At 35.1% G+C, this 24,219-nt stretch overlaps 2 protein-coding genes and 1 long non-coding RNA gene across 3 annotated transcripts; 2 read left to right on the top strand and 1 right to left on the bottom strand.

Moving 5' to 3' along the window:
* Positions 1 to 6,833: 6,833 nt before the first annotated feature.
* Positions 6,834 to 9,950, top strand: LOC11412880 (pentatricopeptide repeat-containing protein At1g10270). The gene has a single exon (XM_003630680.3). The coding sequence runs from the start codon at positions 6,923 to 6,925 to the stop codon at positions 9,677 to 9,679; it is 2,757 nt and encodes a 918-aa protein (XP_003630728.1). The 5' UTR covers positions 6,834 to 6,922; the 3' UTR covers positions 9,680 to 9,950.
* Positions 9,951 to 11,732: 1,782 nt separating this feature from the next.
* LOC120577692 (uncharacterized) lies at positions 11,733 to 13,762 on the top strand. Its single transcript, XR_005643654.1, has 2 exons — positions 11,733 to 12,610; positions 13,218 to 13,762. It is a non-coding gene; the product is annotated as an uncharacterized lncRNA (long non-coding RNA).
* Positions 13,763 to 14,074: 312 nt separating this feature from the next.
* Positions 14,075 to 15,042, bottom strand: LOC11412375 (uncharacterized). Its single transcript, XM_003630681.4, has one exon. The coding sequence runs from the start codon at positions 14,853 to 14,855 to the stop codon at positions 14,310 to 14,312; it is 546 nt and encodes a 181-aa protein (XP_003630729.2). The 5' UTR covers positions 14,856 to 15,042; the 3' UTR covers positions 14,075 to 14,309.
* Between the last annotated feature and the right edge of the window lie 9,177 nt (positions 15,043 to 24,219).

Genomic DNA, 24,219 nt, shown 5'->3' on the forward strand with positions numbered 1-24,219 from the left:
TTTCACGAGAATAGAGATAGAAAAGTAAAGAGGATCATGAAAAATAAATTCGAGATTAAGAGATATAATAGTGGTAAAAAAAAGAATTGTGTGTTTTGTCCATGAGATTATAAAAAATAGAGCGAGTTTCTGGTAATTTTATCGGTTTGTTGAAGGAGTTTGAGATATTTGGGCAATTAATTTACCAAAAAATTAAACTCAATTAAAAAAATGCCACAACATTTAAAAATGCCCAATAAACATGTACCCCCTCCGTCCCAAATTATAAGAAAAAAAATCACACTTATTAAGAAAACTAAAACATAAGAATTTGGAGTATAGTTTTTTGTGTTTTCTTTGAAAAAAGTTTTATAGGAAGATGTAAAAACAATTTTCATTCACTATTGGTTATGGAGAAAATGAAAGAGAGATAAAATTAAATGTAATTTGCATTTAATTTTATGAGAATAAACAAAAACAATTATTGGAAAAGATGATTTTTTTTTAAAAACAAGATTAAATAGGATAAAAGTTTTTTTTTTTTTTTTTTGCTTATATTTTGGGACAAAGAAAATGAATTTTTTTTGCTTATATTACGGGACAGAAGGAGTATTTTGTCAACTCAACATAACACATCAACATTATTCTCTCGTGAAATCCCAACGAAGATCAAAACTGAAGGAAATTGAAATAATAGAGATTGATTATAAAATATTGCATGAAAGCGAAAAACATAAAAAAAGTTCAACTTAATATAAAAGTTTACAAACAACGTTGAAAAAACTAACAAAATAATTTATCAAAATGTTTAGAGTTTCAAGGGAGCCTGCAATGAGAGTTAGATCATCGCAAAACACACAACTGAGATTGTCACCACATCATCACCCAAAATCTTAAAGCATTATGTATATTGATCATCTCACTTATATGTTTTTCAAGATCTACTTGCATCCAATTTAGAACTTTGAGTCACAATTGACACTTCAACATCTCCCATAAGTGTAAGACTCATTAAAAAAATGTAACGACAATTTTCCCTCAACAAAAAAAAAATGTAACGACAATTTAAAATGTCTAACAAACATTTTTTTCTTCCTTATTTTGGCATTTCTATTGATTGACGTTGATTCCGATCTGTTTTGGCTGAAAATAAAGTGGACCTTTTTCAGCAGGTCTCTAAACCTTTTCTTTACTCGGGTTAGGTTTGGGGGTCCGGACACCATGTATGTATTTTTTTTATCTCACATCTACATTTTTCTATTGTAAGATCTCACCAAAGATCAAAAGTGAATGAATCAGATATAACAGTGGTTGAATAATTTTTTGACATTTGAAAACTAAAATTAATTTAAGATAAAAAAATTAAACAAAACGACATTAAAAAATATAGAAATCAAATTATCATAATGTTGGGACTTCTGTGAGATTCTAAATTGAGTTGTATGATCATATTAGCCTAAGAGCAATCACACGAGTGAGATTAATATCACATCTTCATCCAAAGTCTCAAGGCATTACGACGTGGATCATATTATTTATATGTCGCTCACAACTACTCTTGCTTACAATGTGAAATATTAACTTACACTGAACACATTAACATCTCTCCATTAAAGTCACTCTTCGTGTTCGTGATCCACCACCTAAAACACTCCCGCTCCCCTAAAACGTTGAACCAAAATATCATAACACCGTTGGACTTTCTAGATGAGCGAACACTAATGTGGATCGACGCATTGGAGAAAGGGCAACCACATGTGAAACCGAGACTACATTTCCATCCAAAATTTTAAGGCTTAAGCATGAGTTTTTTCACTCTTTTGATGTTCAACTTGCACTATTTCATCTGATGTTGGACTTTAACTGACTTTTGCTACATCGCAATTTTATCTCCTTTAAGTTTGACGGAATTCTAGCTCGTGCTTGGCACGGGTTTCCATGCTAGTTTCATTAATAATAAAAGAGTTTATACAACGAGGTACACGATAATAAAAAGTGGGACTAGCGGTTAATGCGGCAACCTTGACAAGGGTGTGAGCTACCTCATTTGCTTGTCGCCTGTTGAACTCGACCTTAGAGTTTGAGAAGTGTGTGTTGAAAAGACTCTGGCATGCTGAAATTACTTGTCCAAATTCTGTAACATCAACCTGACGATGATGGAAGGCGTCTATTGTAATATTTGAATCCAAGACGACATCGACGTCGTCAAATTGCATGTCACTTAACCATTGTAAGGCGTGGAATAAACCCAAGGTTTCTCCCACGACAACAGAATACACAGGAGAGAACGAGATAGTTTGAGCCAACACGAAGGTACCTAGCTTCATCATCACGGATACATATTCCAATACTTGTTCTATTCAGCTGATTCGAAAATGAAACATCAACATTACATTTCAGATGGACTCGCTGTGGACGTTGCCACCTGTCTGAAGCCATATCACTTGTTGTTGTAGAAGAAGAGGACATTCGAGTTGTAACTGAATTGCCTTGTCTTATCGGTGTTATTGTTGTTGTATGATCATTATGAACAGAATTTATTGAAATGTTGTTTCGATTAGCTACCAGAAGAGTAGCATTAGCTGCATGCCAATCCTCTATGAGGTGAAAAGCCCGATCTACTACAAGAGCATATGTTTATGTGGTCTCTTGCCAAAGTTTGAGATTTCTATGCTCCCAAAGGCTCCAAAGGGTAGCTGCAAATCGTTGACCAAGTTCTTGCGAGAGCTGATGTAGCAATTCGAAAATGGCATCAACTGCTGAATTCTTTTCGAGAAACACCTCATGAACCACATTCCAAAGGCCAATCTTACGCCAAACCTGCACAGTAAAAGGACACTCAAAACAAATATGTGCAAGGTCCTCATGCAGGCAACAACAACTCACACAACTTGTGGGACATTGCAATCCTTTATCTTGAAGCCGAACTCGGGTAGGCAAACACCCACGAAACATTCGCCAAATCAAATTCTTTACTTTAGGCGGAACTTTCAGTCTCCAAATAACAGACCAAAATCCTGGTCTTCGAAGGTGAGAAACATCTACCAATTCTTCCACACACAATCTGTAAGCAATCTTGACGGAATATAAACCATTTTTCTCAGCTTTCCAGATTAATCTGTCATCCACCACCTGATCAAGTAACCTTGTTCGAATAATAGAGTCGGCTATATCAGGACTAAACACTTGTTGAATAACTTCCTGGTTCCAACCCTTCGTCGAGACATGCATCAGACTACTCCCATAAAAATCCCTCACAAAGTTTGCACCCATAATATTTCCATCAATGCGGTCCCCATTCAACAACCAAGGTTCATCAAGTATTGATATAGAGTGACCCGTACCAATACACCAACGCGCCCCACCGCGCACTATGAAACGCGCCTTCAAAATACTTCTCCAGGCATAGCTAGGATTGTGACCCAAATTAGTCGTCAAGTAACTATGAGAAGGAAAATATCGAGCCTTGTAAATGCGAGAGACAAGAGAATCAGGTTCTGTCAGAAATTTTCAACCTTGTTTCCCTAACATAGCCAGATTATAAGCAGTAAAATCTTTAAATCCCATGCCTCCATAATTTTTATGCACTAGCAACTTCTCCCAAGACATCCAATGGATAACCCGGTTATTTGGACCTCCGTGACCCCACCAGAATGAGTTCATCATCTTTTCAATAGTAGAAATAATAGAAGTAGGTAATATGAAAATACTCATAATATATGACAGGATAGCCTGTAGTACATATTTAATCATTACCTCACGACCTGCTTTAGATAAACATTTACTGCTTCATGAATTTATTTTCTGCCAAACACGGTCCTTAATGTACGAAAATACCGCAGTGCGGTCCCTCCCGATCATCGAAGGAGGACCTAAGTACTTCCCGGTGCCAAGAACAACCTGAACTCCCATAATATTAGTTATAGAATTTTTTAAAGCATCGGGGACATTTCTACTATAATATATCTCAGACTTGGGTAAACTTATGGCTTGATCAGAGGTCGCTTCATACATTGTGGGAATATTCTTCATCACTTGAGCCTGACGCTCTTCTGCTTTAAAGAAAAGGAAACAATCATCAGCAAATAGTAAATGAGACACTTGTGGCGCACCTCCACAAATGGTCGTACCCCTAAGGTCTCCTCTAGCTTCAGCACTTCTAATAAGAGAGGAAAGACCCTCCGTACAAATGATAAAAAGATAGGGAGAAAGTGGATCTCCTTGTCTCAATCCACGACCTGGAATAATAGGCCTCACTGCTTCATTATTAACTAGAACTGAATAATCAACTATCTCGACACACATAGACATCCAATGAATCCACTGATTATTAAAACCCATCTTAATCATGACCTCCTTTAAGTACTCCCAATTCATTCGATCATACGCCTTGCTAATATCTAGTTTAAGCGCAACACAACCATTGGTTCCCATCGTCTTCGTCTTCATGTAGTGAATAACCTCAATAGCTACCATATCATTGTCAACAATCGACCGACCCGGAACAAAAGCAGATTGAGTATCAGAAATACACTTAGGGAGGACAATTTTCAGTATGTTAGCAAGCACTTTGGAAATAAGCTTATACAATACGTTACACAATGCTATATGTCTCCAATCCTTCATAGTGGTCTGGATGTTACCCTTCGGAATAAGAGCTATATTTGATGAATTCAGAGAAGTCGGGAACTGGCCTGTTTCTAGCCATTCACAACAATCCTTAAATATGTCTTCACTACAACTACTCAAAAAACGTTGGTAAAACCCCAGATTATATCCATAAGGGCCAGGGCATTTATCTGGGTGCATTGAAAAAATAACATCTCTAAACTCTTCCTTTGAGAATGGTGCAATAAGTGAAGCATTATCAATGTCAGTAATAGAATTACGAATGACATTGACCACAGGTGCCGTATTACTGTTTTTTCTTTGAAATGAATCCAAAAAATAATTCTTTGCTAGAGTGCAGTAATTTTGACACCTTGATCATCTTCAAGAGAAAGAATACGATTTACCTTTTTCCTAGCAGTAACTGATGCATGAAAAAATTTCGTATTTTGGTCTCCATCTCGGTACCAATGGGTTTTTGCCCGTTGACGCCAATACACATCATCTTGCATAAGTAATTTGGCCATTTGTTTTCGCAAGGACATCAGTTGAACTTCATCCGCGCCTATATTGTTATTTCGAGAAAGACATAGTTGTTTACGACAGGCATCAATATCTTTCTTCAAAGAATTACAATGATCTCGACTCCAAGAATAAATATCTTCTGCGCATTTACTTAGATGGTTAACGACTGAATGATCATGATGTAACATCCAACTTTCTTTCATCATATCCTCAAAGCCCGGTTCAAACTTCCAAGCATTTTCAAATCAAAAGTTGCGTTGGGATCGGGGAGGCCGAACCACGAGAGAGCGATCAAGCAAGATAGGATAATGATCTGATGCTGGAGCTGCAAGATTTTCAAGTTTGGCACTTGGGAAAAAATCAAACCAAGCATTGTTAGATAGTGCTCTATCTAACCTTTCTTCAACAGCACGTGGTGTACCTAAACTCTTAAACCAAGTAAATGGATAACCTTCAACATGGACATCAGATAATCCAGCATCCATGACAACCTGACGAAAACCATTAATCAACCGGTTAGAACGGTTTGTCCTACCACGTTTCTCACTAGCATCCATGATGTCGTTGAAATCACCAAAAATGCACCAACGACGAGTGGACTGTTGAGAAAACTGTCGAAGAAAATCCCAAGCAGCCCGTCTTCTACCCACATTAGGATAACCATAATAACCTGTTAGTCTCCAAATACCTTTTTCATCATCTAATATCTCAACAGTGACATGATTGTTTGAATAATCGAAAATTTGCCAGTTAATAGAAGAGCGCCAATAAAGAGCTAAACCACCACCTCTACCAACACGATCAACCGAAAAACAAGAATCAAACCCAAGGATATAGCGAAATTCCTCTATTTTGTTTCGATGGACTAGTGTCTCACATAAGAAAAGGATAGCCGGATTGTAGTACCGAACGAGATATTTTAAATCAAAAATTACGCTCGGATTACCCAATCCCCGACAATTCCAACTAATAATACTCATTAAATTGAAAATAGACGTAACCAAAATCTCAATAAGCTAAAACTGCCTTTTGTCTCTTTGTTCAAACAAATTAAATAAAGAAAAGACCTTGAAACCTTGCCGAGCTTCAAAAATCAACAACCGATCAAGACGTAACCTTTTGTCTCTCGAGTATGTGTGCTGATAAGGGAATATATATGATTATAGGATGTAAATACCTTTTACTGTATAATGGATTTACGGGGGCAACTTAGAAACAATTATGTGAGGATATATATGATAATAGCACAAAGGTCAAAAAGAAACGCTTCAGGAAGAAAAAAGCAACACGTTCAGGGAAGAATAAATCTAACCGAACGATAACAAAAGCTAACCCTAGCAGATGATGACGGCGATCAATATGAATCGCAAAAATTACGCTCTCAATTTTCACATCGTAATTTTCAATAGCAATCCCTATCACACTGCTCCTACCTTAACAAATTTATAAATAAATAATACATAAAAAAAAAATCAAACAATCGTAATTTTTTTTTATTTTAAATAATATATAAAAATTTATTTATTTACATAATTTTTTGACATAATCAGAAAAATAAGTCAATCCAAACGACTTTAATACAAGATATTTTTCGAACGGATTTAAGTGAGTCCTGAAAATACAGTATTAAGTGACATTTTAACATACCCCACATTTAAAAAATAATATTGATTTATTTATAAAAAAATAAAAATAAAAATAACAAAGATTTTGATCGCGTGTTAATGTTAGGGCTTAAGTTGAAGGGTTTAGAAACCGTAGAAGAAGCAAGAGAACTGAATTGGTTCTCAGTTCATTCATTTTCACAATCATGTCACTCTGCCGCCTTCTCCTCCGCTCTCTCCGCCGTCCCACCACCGTCTCTCCAATCTTCATCACCACCCGCTCCTTCGCATTCTCCTCCGCCGAAGAAGCAGCGGCAGAGCGACGCCGTCGCAAACGCCGTCTTCGCATCGAGCCTCCCTTGAACGCAATCCGTCCTCCTCCTCAACACCAGCCTCGTGACCCTAACGCCCCTCGCCTTCCAGACTCCACATCATCGCTGGTCGGACCTCGATTGAGTCTTCACAACCGTGTCCAATCCTTAATTCGCGCCGATGACCTAGACGCCGCCTCCGCCGCAGCTCGTCACTCCGTGTTCTCATCAACTCGGCCTACGGTGTTCACGTGCAACGCCATCATCGCTGCTATGTATCGGGCCAAGAGGTATAGTGATGCTATTGCACTTTTTCACTTTTTCTTCAACCAATCTAACCTTGTTCCCAATATCGTTTCTTACAACAATGTTATCAACACTCACTGCGATGAAGGCCGTGTTGATGTGGCTCTTGAGGTTTATCGCCACATCATCGAGCATGCTCCTTTTGGTCCTTCATCTGTAACTTATCGTCATCTCACCAAAGGTTTGATTAGTGTTGGTCGGATTGATGAAGCTAATGATTTGTTGGTTGAGATGTTGGCTAAAAATCACGGTGCTGATTCAATGGTTTATAATAACCTGATATCAGGTTTTCTTGAACTTGGTAATTTGGATAAGGCTAATGAGCTTTTTGATGAGCTTAAGGGAAGGTGTAGTGTTTATGATGGTGTTGTAAATGCTACTTACATGGAATGGTTTTTTAAGCAGGGAAGAGATAAGGAGGCTATGGATTCGTATAAGTCTTTCATGGATCGCGAGTTTAGGATGACACCTGCAACTTGTAATGTTCTGTTGGAGGTTTTGCTTAAGCATGATAAGAAAAAGGAGGCTTGGAAATTGTTTGATCAGATGTTGGATAATCACACTCCTCCTAATTTTCAAGCTGTTAATTCCGATACTTTTAATATCATGGTTAATGAGTGCTTTAAGCATGGTAAGTTTGATGAAGCCCTTGATACTTTTAGGAAGGTTGGTACCAAGATAAATTCTAAGCCTTTTATAATGGATGTTGCCGGGTATCGTAATATTGTCTCTAGGTTTTGTGAGATTGGGATGATGTCGGAAGCTGACACATTGTTTCAAGAGTCATTGTCCAAGCATTTGAGTGCGGATGTGCCTACTCACACTGCTATGATAGATGGATATTTGAAAGTGGGTAACATTGATGATGCTTTGAGGGTATTTAACAAGATGGTGGATCGTGGTTTGAGGGTGACTGCTACCTTCGGCAATAGGGTTTTTGATGAATTGATTAAGAATGGTAAAGTTATTGAGTGTGCTCAGATTTTGAGCAAAATGGGTGGACAAGATCCTAAGCCTGATCCCACCTGCTATGAGGTTGTGATCAAGGGACTGTGTGCTGAAGGTTTGTTGGATAAGAGTCGGGAGTTGTTGGATGAGGTTATGAGGTATGGTGTTGGGGTCACTCCTGCCTTGCGTGAATCTGTGACCAAGGTTTTCAAAAATGCTGGGAAAGGCGAAGAGATTGAGAGGCTGCTAGATACGAACCGAATTGGATACAATTCCCGTCCAAGACCTGCATACCGTCCACCACCGGCAAGGTACCCTTCTCAATTGGATAGAACACATAACCCAACTTATGGGCATCCACAACAGCGCCCACCACTGCCTTCTGCTCAGATGGCTGGAGTGCACAGCCCACCTTCTGAGTTTCCATCTCAAATGGCAGCACCTCAGAGATACCAAACACGTTCTTCTCAAGTTGCAGGAACACATAACCAATCTTCTGGGTTTCAAAATTCCCCTCCACACTTTGATACTCGAATTGGTGGAACACACAACCCGCTTTCTGAGTTTCCTTCTCAAACGGCAGCATATCAACGATACCAAACATCACCTTCTCAAGTGGCAGGAACACATAACCAACCGTCTGGATTTCAAAATTCCCCTCCACACTTTGATACTCAAATTGGTGGAACACACAACCTGCTTTCTGAGTTTCCTTCTCAAACGGCAGCACATCAACGATACCAAACATCACCTTCTCAAGTGGCAGGAACACATAACCAACCGTCTGGATTTCTGGCCCAAATGGCAGCACAGAATTCCCCACCACACTTCGATACTCGAATGGCTGGAGCAGATAACAACCACTTTTCCTCGGGATATCCACCTCAAATTTCAGGGCAGCAACGCCCACCACTGTCTCCTCAAATGACAGGAATTCACCATCAAACTCCATGGGGAGTTTCTCCTCCAATGAATAGGTCTCAAATGCCTACAACTGGACCTTCTCATTTAACAGGGCAGCCTCACCACCCTCAATACCAACATACCCCTCGTATGCAAAGGGCATCTCCTCAATCAACTGCAAAGCCTTATACACCATATGGGCCTTCACCTCAAATTGACGGATATCAACCTTTTGGCCAACAATCTGGGCCTCAGCAAACAGCAGAGAAACCTTATCAACCATCAAAATTGACTACTCCAATGTCAGGGCAACACCATCCAATGTCGGGACCATATCCTCCAATGTCAGAGCCATCTCTTCCATCACACGGATCATCGGGCCCAGGAACATCTTCTCAGATTACAGGACCATATCACCCATCATCAGGAACCCCTCCTCACTTTGAAGAATCACATCAACAGCAACTAGAAGTCCCTGAACAAGTTGCAGTCTGATCATTGAAGTTTAGGCTAATTCTTAGTTTTGCTGGTTCTCTTCAAACTTGTATAAGAGTTTGCTCTATCATTTTATATTGTTAGTGTCTTACGATGCTTCTGATGTTCAGAATACTAGGTATTTATGTGTTTGTTTATACAGGAATAATTTTTTATTTATTGGTCAGGGACATGTATTGCATGTGTCAATGACATGCTATTTTAATTTATTCCTGTAATTGAACCAATTAATTATTAATACAGCACAACATGTTATTGAATCTTCTGATAAGTTGTTTAAAGAGGTCTAATTTTGCATTGGAATGTAATTGATGCTATATTACCCCTTCTATGGTGGTTGAGTTATTAAATTTTGTTCTCTTGCTGTATATGTTTTTTTTTTTTTTTTTACTTTCAGCAAACTATCAATTTCCTTTTAATCAATTTATTGTCTTGTTCTCATGCTGAGATTTTACCAATTTGATTGTGGTTCATCTGGGTGATAATGTTATTTAAGGCTCTGTTTGGGACAATTGTTTTGGAACATTTCCTGGTTTAAATTAGTGGATGAACAACTGAACAACAGATATCTTTCTGGATATATAGCAGTCTGTGCCCTGTGGGGTGTGTTTGGTTGGCTCACTATGCTTGAAAAATAGTCAGGGACTTTCGACTTCTCTTGGTTTTTAGCACATCAAGGGAATGGGGTGGATTCAAATATAGGAAGACGTAAGTTGCTGAGTCAATTGCTTATTTTGATATAAATAAACTGTTTTGGACCGTGCAACTGCTCTACAATGCACATTTTGTGTTCATGTCTGCTTCAATCACACCTTGTGAGTTGTAATTGCTACCACACAATTATATTGTGGGTAACCTGGTTTTCTAAAGACACTGTGTATCAATTCTTAATCTTCTGTTTAGCTTTCTGTTGTGGTTTGTTTTTGTAGACAGGTTTCTTAGCCTTGAATGTATGGCAACCAAAGGTTGTTTGGGGTAGGCAAAAACAGAAGGTGGAACAACGACATGCGCTTAAGATTTAACCTAACTTTGTAAGCAACATATTATGAGGTTGGAGATGTTCTATGATGTAAGTGTTCATGTTTGCATATAATGTGTTATCTATAAAGGATGATGAGATGTTGTTACTTATGCAAAATTGTACCTGGAAAACTAAAATGTGTTGGCTTAATGCTGCAATGGTTGTGAGCCTCTGACATGAATTCATTCAATATTTGTCTAAAAATCAAAATTATTTGTTGCCTAGCATGAATTCATTTTATATAATTTCTAATATGAGATGATGTCTTCTTTGTGTGTTTAATCATGATGCTTAACTGTGTATTTCACCTTTTTTTGTTACTTATGGTGGTTGTTTTGGTTTTTGTTCTTATCATGGCAAATAATTTGAATTTGGTGTTACAAAGTGAGCTTGAGAATATATAGAAAGATGCTATGAGAACATTGAATTCACTTGATTTTTGAATCTCATTGAGTTTGGTGTTCTATGTTAAAAAAATTAAAACTACTACCATAGGATGAAGCAAGAGTTTTAGAATCAAGTGTTCTTTGACAGGAAGATATCTCTATAGTTGAAGACATGTTACTTGACGTAGCGTGTTTGTTATTATGTTATATTACTTTATCAGATTTTATGGATGGTGGTGTGGCTATGTATGAATTATGTTATTTTTTTCCTTATTTTATGGATGGTGGTGTGGCTAGGTTTGAATTCATACGTTGAAGATGACAAAGAGTGATGCTTTGATGACAAATTTGGCCAGGTTTCTTTCCCCTTCACGTGTTTCACTTTTCCCTTTTTTTCGTTTTTTAGATCATTTTGTCTCATTTTGTTGTGAATTTATGTTAGGTATTTCATTTTGTCTCACTGTTTTTGTTAGGCAAATTCAACATTGTGAAGCTTGAAAGAAGAATGACTATGCAGCTTGAAAGAAAAAAGATACAATTGGAAAATAAAAGAAGAATTATGTCATATATTTTAGGCTTTACGTGAAGTTCATGAGATTGATACCGAGGTCTGCAAAATTTTATGTAAAGTTTCTAAACCTTTGCTCTTTAAACTTCATGTCAACTATTTCTAAATCATTGCTCTTTAAACTTTCTGTTTTTCTACTACTTCGTTAGTTATTTCATCTATTTCTTGCTTCATTTCCTCTATTTCTTGCTTCATTTCCTCTATTTCATGCTTCTGATTGATACCTATTTTTGTTGAATTATGCATTAGCCTTGGTTAGCATAACTCCAAAATATATGCTTATGGAATATGTGTTTCTTTATTTTCATATCCAGATGTTTGTGCTTAACTATTCAGAGTTGGTTCAAGGTAATTTTCTGCATAATTTGGAGTGAGATCGGGGTGATTTTCTGCATAATTTAGAGTTGGCTTTCGGCATGTGGACTAATGTAGTGCAGCAGCAGTGTTTTTGCACTGCAGCTTCTACCTGGTGGCGTTTTTTCCTCCCTGCGTTCTGATTTGTCTCTGTGTTCCAGCTGCAACATATCGGTTTTACTTTCTTCTCTTTGCCTTGGTCTTCGTGTGTTTTGGCTCAATTTACAAAAAAAATACTGTCTTTTTAACTGGCTGTTTGTATTGGTCTCCTGTTGCTTTTTTAGAATAGGTTGTTGTAGTTTGGCTCTTTAGTGTAGTTGATTTTGGTTTGTTTTCTTTGGGATAGTTTCTTATGTTCTCTTGGTTCTCATTTCCTTGGGTTTCTTTTACTGCTACTGCATAACTACTGTATGTCATGTTTGTCTTTTTATAATGTTCATATAAATTTTGTGTAGTCTCAAAACTACAGGTAATCCTTACAAAAATAAGTTATGGACCTTAGTGGATTAGTTGTTGTGAGCAGCATGTCAAGGAAGCAAATTTAGGACATAGTACATGGCCATTGAAGAACTGCTTGGGGCTGCCAATCGCATGCTTAATTTGTGAGTATAAGTTTGGAACTATTTTTTTATTGTAATTTTATTAGTGTAAGTCAACTGATAAAGGTTAATCAATAATCACTCTCTTTTGTCTATGATATTTTTTGAAAAGTCTACAATTTTTTTCTTTGTTATAAAGGTTATTTGTTGTTGTCAGCTTCATAATATTTATCAAAGATTATATGCTATGGATTTTGAACAACTCAGTTGGACCAAGCATGGCTCATACCATATCAATTTAAGACTACAAGTATCTTTGATTTTTAATTTATCAATCTAACAATTACAATCTTTGCAAAATCACGGATCTCATATTCTGCAGCGCGCTACAAATGTATGTTGATTGCAAGTTGCAACTATATCAGTTTGTTTTGAGTTGTAAGTAAACATTATATGATGGTATTGTTGACATAAGTAAATATTGGGGGTTTTGAGTCTATTTTGGCCATTTTGATCAATTTGTAAGGTATCAACTACTGTTTGAAAGTTCTTTCTTTGCTTGGTTTCATGATTTTTCAAGGAGCATTACTTTGTGTGGCTAATTTAGATTGATTTTTTATATCGAATCGTTGATAGAGCTATTCTTTTGTTGTTGCACATGATTTGACAGATGTGGTGTGTATTTATATACGTTCGGGACTGGTGTGGTGCCAATATGCCTTCAAAATTATAGGTATCTCAACCAAGAATATCCAATAAGGAATTGGAAGAGCTAAACACTTCAACATGCAAGAAAGTACAGTTTATGGCATATGTTGATGGAAGTGGTAGAGATTTGATGATCACTAACGGCTTAGGGGAGTTGTGTTGATATTTACTGTGACAAAGGTTTGTAGTATGACGATTTGTGAAAAGTTGTAATGAGTATTGTAATCGGTAGTGTTGGCACTATTGTGTTGTCTCCATACATCATTCATTAGTAATATTAATTTTTCATTAAATAGCCAGGTTTGAATGCAAACTTAGATTATTGTTTTACAATCAAACAAATGCAAACTTACAAGGATGAGGCAAATATAAGGCTTCATAAGCAATAGTAAGTGCAATTTGCCTGGTGATAACTTCTTTGTAAAAATAAAAATCTCTAGTGTATGATTTTTAGGATAACTTCTTTGTAAAAATAAAAATATCTAGTGTATGATTTTTAGGATTTGATATTCTTGCATCAAACATCCACCCTACCAACATAGCTCTAAAAGTTGGATCTACTAACTTGATGATAAAAAGCCAATTTTCTTAGAAAACAAAAAGGCTTAACGCTAGCTTCCATCCAACCTACGGACTCCTTTCAAACTCAAGTTCGATACAAATTTAGAGCGAGATTTCACAATTATTCAGAATACAAAAAGGCTTAACGCAGCTAACAATTATTCCTTCTTTGGCTAACCCCTGAAAAATCCAAAATACAGAAGGGGGAAAAACGTTGAACAACACTATTGCTAGTATAGTGAACTGAAACAAAGTTAATATTTTGACAGATACACCAAAGCAATACTCAAAACAAGAATCATAACAAGCATATCCACAATCCCTAGCTAGTAAACCAGTCCTGAAAGTTACTATAGGCTTAAAAGGTCACTGCCGTATCAAATTCCAAACTTCAAATTAATTTAAGTTGCATATCAAAGAGATCGATTAATCTGAAACTGTAATTTTGATGACATAGCAAAGAAAAATATTACTCCTATGTACAAGGTAGAAGTTAAGAAGCAATTGTTCTGTTTTGCCTATTGAGTTCTTTATAGAAGTTGTTAATGAATTCTTCAGCTGCGATGTCCACTTGATGACAATTCCCTTCGTCTTCGAGCGTGAAAGGCGCCAAAGGAGAATTAGCCACAGCCTCTACCTTTTCATTATTCAACATCATTTCAATAAATACCTTTTGAACAGCAATATTATTATTCATGATGGAAAAATCGTTGTGTCGTTGGCGCCGTGACTTGGAGAAGCGGCGGCTAGAGTGGCGGAGAGGGTTGGCAGGAGTGTTTCTGCAGCTGAATTCGTATTCGCATGGAGAGATGAATGAGTTGTTGTCGGAGCGACATGTGAAGGAAGAATGATAAAGTTGATGGTTGAGCATGAGAGTATTGATTAATGCTTTTCCAGCAAGTTTCCCACGTTTGAGAATCAAATTGAGGTCTACCATTGTTTTGCTCTTGGCTATGCCTTTTCTTATAATGAACAATAATACACGTACCATGTTCCATAGCTTCTTTGCCACCACGCCTTGCCTTGCTTCAATTTCCATTTTCTGAGACTACGATGATGAGTATGTTATGTTGTTTCTTTTGTCTGCGTATAATTGAAATTAAAATTAAAGAAACTCTTGGAAGAGGTGCGTGAGGGAGATAATGATTAGAGTTTGTTTTGGTGTGTGATGGGGTTTGAGGGGGTTGGAAGCTATTTAAATGAGTGGTATGCAAGCAACATGTTTTTTTTTTTTGTGTGTAGCAATTCAAGCAACACGGTTGTTTTTTAATTGAATAATCCAACTGTTATTTTTTTATTAGTGGAGAGAGTTACATTACCCTTTTTTTTTTTTAAAGGAAGTTAAACCTTCTTACCTCTCAAATTCTGTTATTTATCTTCAAACCGCCTTATCAAAAATAAACATAAATTGGAACATTAAGAAAATCATTGGAAGGTCACACACGCCCTATAAGAGAGGAAGAATAAGTGGTTGAAGTTGTTTATGCATTACATGGAATTTAAGTTGCAGTGTAGTAGAAGGTCTCCATGAAATTGATGGGTAGGAGCTCATATTTAATTTACTACTAAATCAATCAATTCAATTGTTAGCATATAATTAATTGAAGAGATGATTTGGGTGGCGCTGTGTTCTTGTAGTCAAAGATTAGCATTTGCCGTAGAGACTAAGCTACAATCAAATGACGCATTTGATCTCAACCGCGTAATATTAATTTACCCACAATTTTCATCACTATGATCAACCATTTTTTTATAATTCATATCATATCCAAAGAATTTCAGGTAAACGTGATACATTTACTAAAAAAACGGTAAACGTGATACATCAACACATTGAAAATTTTAAAACCCAGTGAAAATAAATATAAACATATAATACTTGGTGAGACTTTGATTTTTATTTTACTTTATGAAAAATAAATTGTATTTTATGACTCATCAAAATAATAGCAAGAAATATAAATTTTAGAATTCACTTTAGTGATCCACGAGTCCTTGAAACAATCCTCATTCATTGCAACTCATTGAAAAAACAACATTGATATTTCGAGATAATTTTGACACTTTAAAATTTTTATCGTGTTTGAGTTCAGAAGAGAGGGAAAATTGATATAAAATTTAAAATATTACAAAATGTTCTTGGGGTAGGGTGTTGTGTCTGATGTCTAAAAAATATTTTTGATGAAAATATCCCTTTTGAAAGGAAAAATAAAAATTCTGAAATGTCACATAATTCATGGATATATTCAAACATAAATGTTCCGGTCATGATCAGTTCAAGGACAAAAAAAATCAATAGGATAAATAGGAAAATGCAAACAATTGTTTTTAGGATTGCATAATTTGCTTGATCCATAATCAAACCTTGAACATGAGCAAAATTTGCCTTTTTTAATAAACCTTATGTTATTATTTTTTTATTGGGTCATGCTAACAAATGTTTTTAAGATATTTTGAGTCGAATTTCGAATTATCAGTTCCACTTTTCTTGGGAACCATAAGCTCAAAAAAGTAGAAATTTTGCATTAAAAACAACAATTTTTAAATATTAAAAAATATTGAATATACATTTTTTTCACTATTTCTGAAGAGAATATTTCAATTTTAGCCTTTTTAACGAGTGTTTTGAGAATACTCTTTAACATTTTTTTTCTTATTTATTTTAGAAAGAATATTTCTTTTCCGACATGCCGTTTTTCAAAACCCTACAATTTATCCCGATTTTAAAATCCAACGTGTAAAAAATGCATGTCAAGATTTTAAAATATGACAAATCATAGAGTTTTGAGAAACATAGAAGTTGGAAAAGAAATTACCATTTTAGAAAGCATGATTCTAACGTTTGTTTATGTCTCTAAACATGTTGGTCCGGTCATGTGGCTATGGTCTATACTGATCTCATTCCTCAAAGGACAAGAGATCCATAATCATCTTGCAATCCCTTTCACTACAATTGTAAGAGAGACATGATGGCTCCAACATGACTAGCAAGATACCCCATTGTCAGATAAAACTAGAAGTTCTTGCTAGTCGTGTGTTTGTCTGTTGTGCACCAGCACTGCATTTTGATAAACATGATAAATCTTAGGAAAAACACAGTCACGCCAATCTTTCTCCTCAGGTTGTATATGGTACCATGTGTCATTATCTCACGGTTGCAAAGCATTCCAAATGGAACACCTACAATAATTCCCAGCTATCATGAGACATGAATCATAAATAGCAGCGACTACTTTTAAAACCTGGCATTCTCGTAAGATCGTGCAGATGCCTGAGTCATCAAACATCAACCTTATCCACGTATCTAAATCCAAAGTAATTTGATTAAAAAAAGAGCACTGCTATATACCACGAAGGAATTTCCCAAGAATACAACTGTGTCCTATTTCACAAAAATAAAAAAATATTAACTCCACCTTTCACACAAATCATGATCGTGTGTTTGTGTTAATCTACGGCACTTATCAATCCGTGGCTTTCGTATTTATACCTTTCGTTAGATGAAGCATTATCCTTAAAAAAAAAAAATCGACAGAATATAGCGGCTAGAGTTAATGCGTTTAAAAAATAAAATAAAAAATAGATAGCTAACGTATAATATTTTTGTTTAAGGACGAACATAGTGGTATTTGGTCCTCCTCTCTTCCTCTTATCAATTCTACAGTTAATTTTGTATCGGTTGTATTTGCTTCTTTATAAGATCCAGATGTCCGTCAAAAACAAATTTTGAAGGCAATTTTGCGGAGTATTTGAAAGCATCGAAATAATAAGATTTGAAACAATACCGTTTAATATGTTTCGATGATTTGTGAATGGGCGAACACTTTTTTCAATAGTTGGGTCAAGCCCAACTTATGAGGGGACCACTGTTCCTACTTAGACCCATTACACTGAGATGGTTGTATAATGCAAACCAAGTGCAAGTCGTTATAATTGTAATATGGATGTCTCTTTCTATCATGCTTTAAACAAAGTTGACCTTTATATTTGTATTTAGGATGGTCGTTTTGTGCTGACTAAAATGGGGTGATTATCACCGTTACTTGTTGTTGGTTTGGGAGAGGCACTCAGACTGTTGTCTGCTCTTCAATGAATACATGGCTTTTAGCTGGTCAATGTGGATTGTGAGATGGACTCAAAGGTGGTTGTAGCCCGTATCTATGGTCATACATTCGTTGTCTCATATTTTGCTTCAATTATTATGATTGTCGGTACCTACTTTATTCTGATTTAAAAACCTCTAATGTTAAGTATATTATGAGACAAACTAATGAAATTGTTCATAGTTTAGTTCGGGTAGTAGCTTAATGGCATGCTAATTTCTGTAATTTCATTCAAATTTCATCTTGTATCTCTACTCTTATTTTAAATCAAATGCATTAAGTTTTTTGCTGTTAAAAAAAAGTTTAACGACGAAATAAAGACAAATTCAATATTTTTATATCTAATTTTCTTCATTAATACCTTTTTGAAAAATTCGTCCTTATAGTTCATTGTTTTCTTCTTGGTTCTAATTTGGATTATCTTTTCTATGTCAAATCATCTATTATCTCTATCCATCACACTCTTAGAGAAGGAAAACAAAGCGCCGATTTCTTGGTCAAGCTAGGAGCTTCGTCTAATGTTGGTTTCTTGGAGCATTTTTCCTCTCCTCATGATCTCATCGACATGCTTAGGAATGATGCTATGAAAACTCTCTTCGTAAGAGCTTGAGTTTTTCTATTTTCTTTTTCTTTTTCTTTCTGCATCTTTTTTTCTCTGGTTTGTTTTAGCTTTGTAACCAAAAAAAAAAAAAAATCATCTATTTTCAACTTATATTGTTGTCAGAAATAATTGAAGACAAGTGGCATATATTGAAAGTCATAAATCTCTTCGGTTGTAGAACGGATGCTCCAACTCCAAGTATTTGACAATTAGCATAAGAGAAATGATATTTGCACTTCTAGACTGAAAACTTCGTGCATTTTTTGTACTCGTGCAAAAAATTAGGGTAGTTTTGTTTTTGCAATATACCACAAGTCCACAACGACGTACATACACGCACACGCACCATTCTCTTGATACATACTTTGTTTTTTTCTAAATTTTTTTTTCAAGTTTATTGAAATGTTGTCGAACAATGAAAACTTCATATGATGGAAACATCATTGTGTTGTTGGCGTGACTTAAAGAAGTGGCGGCTTGAGTGGTGGAGAGAATCGGCGGGGGTTCATATTCACAATGAGATAAAGTTGTTGTGAGAGTTTATTGGATCGGAGTGACATGTGAGTGTTGATTAAGGCTATCCCAAAAATAATACACTTACCATGTTCCATAGCTTCTTTGCTACGATGTCTTGCCTTGCTCCAATTTTCATTTTTCTTAATGTTTATGTTGTTTCTTTTATTAATCTATCTTTTTTTTTATATATAGAAATTTATTAATCTATCTATATAGTCCATAGATATGACTATAAACAAACACACTCTAGGAAGAGGCGAAAGAGAATGAGATTGATTATAATGTTTTTGGTCTAAGATGGGATTGGACAATTAAAAGCTATTAAAATGGAGTGCATCTTTGCTCCATTTACCAAGCCTCCATTTATCCCTTTTCACTTCATAGATGTGTGATACATGGACAAAATAAAACTAAGGGTTAGGATTAAAATGTTCTCCTCATTCTATTCAGCACAACTCAAACACTTTGTTCTTCCCCCTTCCACCACCTCCTGCTGCAACAACAACCTCATCTCTCCACCGCCACCATTTCCGCTTCCGCATTCAACAGTTTCAATTCTGAGATCTCGTTTTATTTTTTTGGGTTTTTGGATTATTCTTTTAATTTTTTGTGTTTTTTTTTTTTTTAAAATTGTTGAGTTTTTGTTGCGATGGAAATAGAAAAAGAGAGAGAGAGGGTTTTCTATTGATTTTTGGAGGAGACACAAACAAAGAAACCCAACACGGTTGTTGGAGGAGACGGCAGTGTCGCCGGAAGCGGCGGTGGAGAGATGAGGTTGTTGTTGCAGCAGGAGGTAAATGCGGGAAGAACTAAGTGTTTGAGTTGTGTGGAATAGAATGAGGAGAACATTTTAATCCTAGCCCTTGGTTTTATTTTGTCCATGTGTCACATATCTATAAAGTGAAAAGAGATAAATGGAGGCTTGGTAAATGGAGCAAAGATGCACTTGCTATGCAATTTATTTTTTTGGTGGAAATTCAAGGAACATTATTGTCTCTTAATAGTAGCAAGACTAAATAGTTTGCATCTCTAATTTCCCAAAACACTTGTAAAGCGAAGCCAACAGTAGAGAAGAATTTTGTACCCCACCAAACAACGAATCAAATGGCTGAAAACTTTTTTATTTTTAGGGAGAAATGGCTGAAAACTTGAGAAGAACATATCTGGGTTTTTCATTTAAACACAAAAGCCCGACAAAATTCAAACACAACAAAGCAAGTGCAATAAAATAAAATAAAGAGAACGGACACACAATTTTTTCAACAGAACCAATAAGCAAACACATCCCCAAACTTTTCGAATTCAACAACGAAATGACATGTAGTTCATGGTGGATCAAACCATGCTCTGATACCATATTTAATATAGAATCAACAACAACAAAATTACAAAGGAGGGTAGGGCTTCATTACAATGAGAAAAATTTATTGAATACAAAATGTACTCTGAGAATGTATAGTGAAATATAAATAGACTAAACTATTGTTAGCATGAATACAACCAAAAACCCCATTACATACCGTATAATTGACTACATGTGAAAAAAGTAAACTTGAAATTATGCGGACTCCACTTCGAATAAAAGCAACGGCCATTTCACAGCCATCAATTGAGTAAACAACACATGTGAGGGTTCTAATACACTTGGAAGATCAAAAGGATCAAAATGAATCCATTTTAACCTATCAAAACTAGACTCATGTGTCAATCTCAGGGTGGAGAATCCAACAATGAGAATCATTTTTCCAGCTTGTTGTCCTCCATCCAATATTTTGAAGTTTTCACGTAAAGCCTCCTATGCGAACGGTTTGGGGGTCCAAAGTGGACATTAGCATTCCGGCAACAAAGGGGTCCATTTTAATCCTTTTGATATTCCAACTGGTCTTAGGACCATCGCACCGTGAAATTGACGTTGCTTTTCTTCACGGAGGAATGTTGGATCAAAGCTACCCCTCATAGTGTTAAAAGGATAAATCCTACAAAAAAATTAGACAATACTCCTCAAATTAAAAAATTAAATCAAAATGAAAATAATAGTGAATATGAAATGAGGCTACCCTATTAAAAAATTGAAAAGAGGATACTTGCATAGTTTTTTTACCTTCATTAAAAAGAATACAAATTATGTCGTCTTCCTTGTTCTTGGTTTTAATCGGAGAAATTACACTCGTTCGAGAAAATAAAACTTGATATGATAGTCCTCCAATCGATTGTTGTTGCATCGCTTGTAGATCTAATAGAGGCAAAATAATACAAAAATTTAATAGGAGAAAAAAAAAACCACACAAATTTAACTAATAAATTACAAAATCAAATGAATAACATATTGCTCGAGTACAATAAATTTTACTTGATAAACCCCGCCTAACATATCATTGTTATAAATTCAATCATTCATGTATACATGTGTGCGCCTTTCAAAACAAATTATATATGTGTTTGAACAGATGTTACATATGTAATAGTGATAAATAAAAAAGATTTATAATGAAAGATCACTTTACCAATTCTCTGCAAATGCAAGCTAACAAGGACAAATAAAGATGGAGTTTTACAGAAACGGCGCCGCTGGCTCAATCAAATTGTGAAGTGAGCACAACTCAACTTTTACAAGGGTTTTATAGGGAAAGAGTCGGTGTTAGGTTTAGTTTTTTAGATAAAAAGAATCACACAATTTATATTTAATTCATTATCCCAATGCAAATTTCACATGTAAAAGTGAAATAAAATTACATCTCGAACATTTCTTCGACCAACAAAAACAAAAACATTAGAGTATTTATTATGTTAAAAATTTAGTTAAATTTTTGATTTTATAATTTAAGCCGACCCATTGCTTTGATTATTTTTTTAAAAGGTTGAACTAATCCACTTAAATTATTGACATCGAATAGAATTGAACCTGAATTTTTAAAGATGTGAATACTTCAAGATTCTAAACCAACGTTACCGGACCAATCTAAGTAGATTTAATTATTGCTTTGATTATTATTATTATTTATTAGGAAAATGTTAACGAGTGCCCTAAGTGCACTCTTTAAGAACTTTAAATAGTAAATTTTTATGGAAAATTCTACATTTAATGCATCGAAAATTGAAGTGTTAAACTTTTTTAAGGAATAATTTCTTAATTGAAAAACCTTAAAGAGTACCCTTAGAGTACTACTTTTTTTTTTTTCAAGGGAAGATAATGTCAAGGCCATCGACATCGAGGCATGTGCTTAGGCCCCATTCTATATAATATATACTTGATACTAGTTTTTTAAGGAGTACATGAAGTTAATTGTTAGGCCTCAGATTTTTTCAACATATATTAATACTTTATGAAAAAAAAAATCAACATATATTAATATTTTTTAAAAAAAAATAAAAGTAAAATGACATGGAAAAAAATGGAAGACATTCCAATTAATTATTTGTTACGTGCTTGTATATATTTTTGCAAAAAGGGAAAATATGTAAAAATTGGAGTCATAATATTTGACCCACTCAATTCAGGTGAATCAATCGTGACATGTAATACAACAATAAAAACAACACAATGGATCTAACTCTAATCAATTCTAACGAACGAACACCAAATGTGGGATTTTGCAAGTGCCAACCGGGTCTATAATGTATTTTTTAAAGAAATAATCGGGTCTATAATGTGGCAACTGAATTGACGGTCAACTTAGTAACGGATCGCATACCATTAACTCCCTACTCAGAGTCCACTCAATCACTAGGCCGATAAAGCCCTTCCTTCAGGCTCCAAATTTTAATTTTTTTTTAACTAGTGTGTGTAAACTGGTAATGAGATAGCAACATTTTTATTTTACATTTGGAGTTTCCACGAAAGTTTGAATTTTGTGATTCAAACTCCTTAATTATGATTAATATTAATATGTTGACGTTTGTATGCATTGCAATTTTCTACAATTAATGTCTGTAGTTTTCTTTAGTAATATTGCGGTTGACAGTTCTCTTTTAATTGGGATGACAATTGGTACTCTATGGATAGGGAACTACAATGTCATTCCTCATACTCGCGTTTGTAAAAATTAGCCGTATCCGAGCCCGTATCTTCGTGGGCAACAACTTTAGTGTTATTCCCTATTCTCTATGGACATCTTAGTGCTTATATCCACACTCATTACCTGCACTTTAACTATGAAAAGATAATAAAAATATCACAATTGAACTAAAATTATGGTTCAGAAAATTTCAAACCAACTCATAAAATAGTACGAATTGTGGTATTTAACAAAATAAAAAACATTCAAAACATCTTACAAAAATTGTATATTAGCAGGAGGGATAAACTATTGTATTAAGTAGTTTTTAGGTTTAGGGTTAGACTTAAATTGCTAAACAAATTAATTAATTATATACCAAAAATAAATAAATTATTTATCATATATTATATAAATATGTATATGCGGGTGCGGGGTTGGGCAGTATTCTTAAGTGCGAGTTTAGAGGGGAAGGGAGGGGAAGGCTTGTGAAAAAAGGAATGAATAAGAGAAAGAAATAGAGGAAAATGGGAGGGGAGGGCTTTATGGGGTTAACTTTTCTTCATAACACAAAAGCCTCCTCATTTGGGGAATTAAAAAATTGTATTGGATGAGGTTTTTGAGGGATTTTGAAGGGTTTATATGAATTCTTCAAATTTAATCTATGTTGATATAATATTTTTAAAATAAAAAATATAGTAATCATATGCATTAATTTATCATTCTGAAAAAAGAGGGATGCTATTTCTAGCAAAAAAACATCCCAAAATTTTCACGAACCATTTAAAAAACTACTCTTTTAAAAAAATTGAAAGATTTCTCCATTTTCCCTCATATTTTTCAACCTTCAAAACCTTCCATTCCCCTCCAAACTCTCAAACAAAGTCTTACCCCGTACCCATGCCTAATTAAATTTGCGGGTAATTCCTAGATCCAAGTCCGGATCCATGAAAGCGGGGTTTTACCCTACTCATTACAGGTATTTTGTACGAGTATTCATCAAACCTTGGTCCAATTGCCATCCCTATCTTTTAACTTTTGTGCACTATCTTTTTCTTTGTCTATCTAACTCTCAGTTCGACAATTATCTCTTGATTTAGTGTTATTATTTGTTGAAAAAAGAAATGTTAAATGAAATTGATTATGATAATTTAATAAACGATTTTGCATTTTAAAAAGCATGGAAAA

The sequence above is a fragment of the Medicago truncatula genome, chromosome 8, assembly GCF_003473485.1.
Source record: "Medicago truncatula cultivar Jemalong A17 chromosome 8, MtrunA17r5.0-ANR, whole genome shotgun sequence".
NCBI lineage: Eukaryota > Viridiplantae > Streptophyta > Magnoliopsida > Fabales > Fabaceae > Medicago > Medicago truncatula.

Bases quoted from the DNA above. Each gene is read 5' to 3' on its own strand.
- LOC11412880 (XM_003630680.3), top strand. From the start codon at position 6,923: ATGTCACTCTGCCGCCTTCTCCTCCGCTCTCTCCGCCGTCCCACCACC.
- LOC11412375 (XM_003630681.4), bottom strand. From the start codon at position 14,855: ATGGAAATTGAAGCAAGGCAAGGCGTGGTGGCAAAGAAGCTATGGAAC.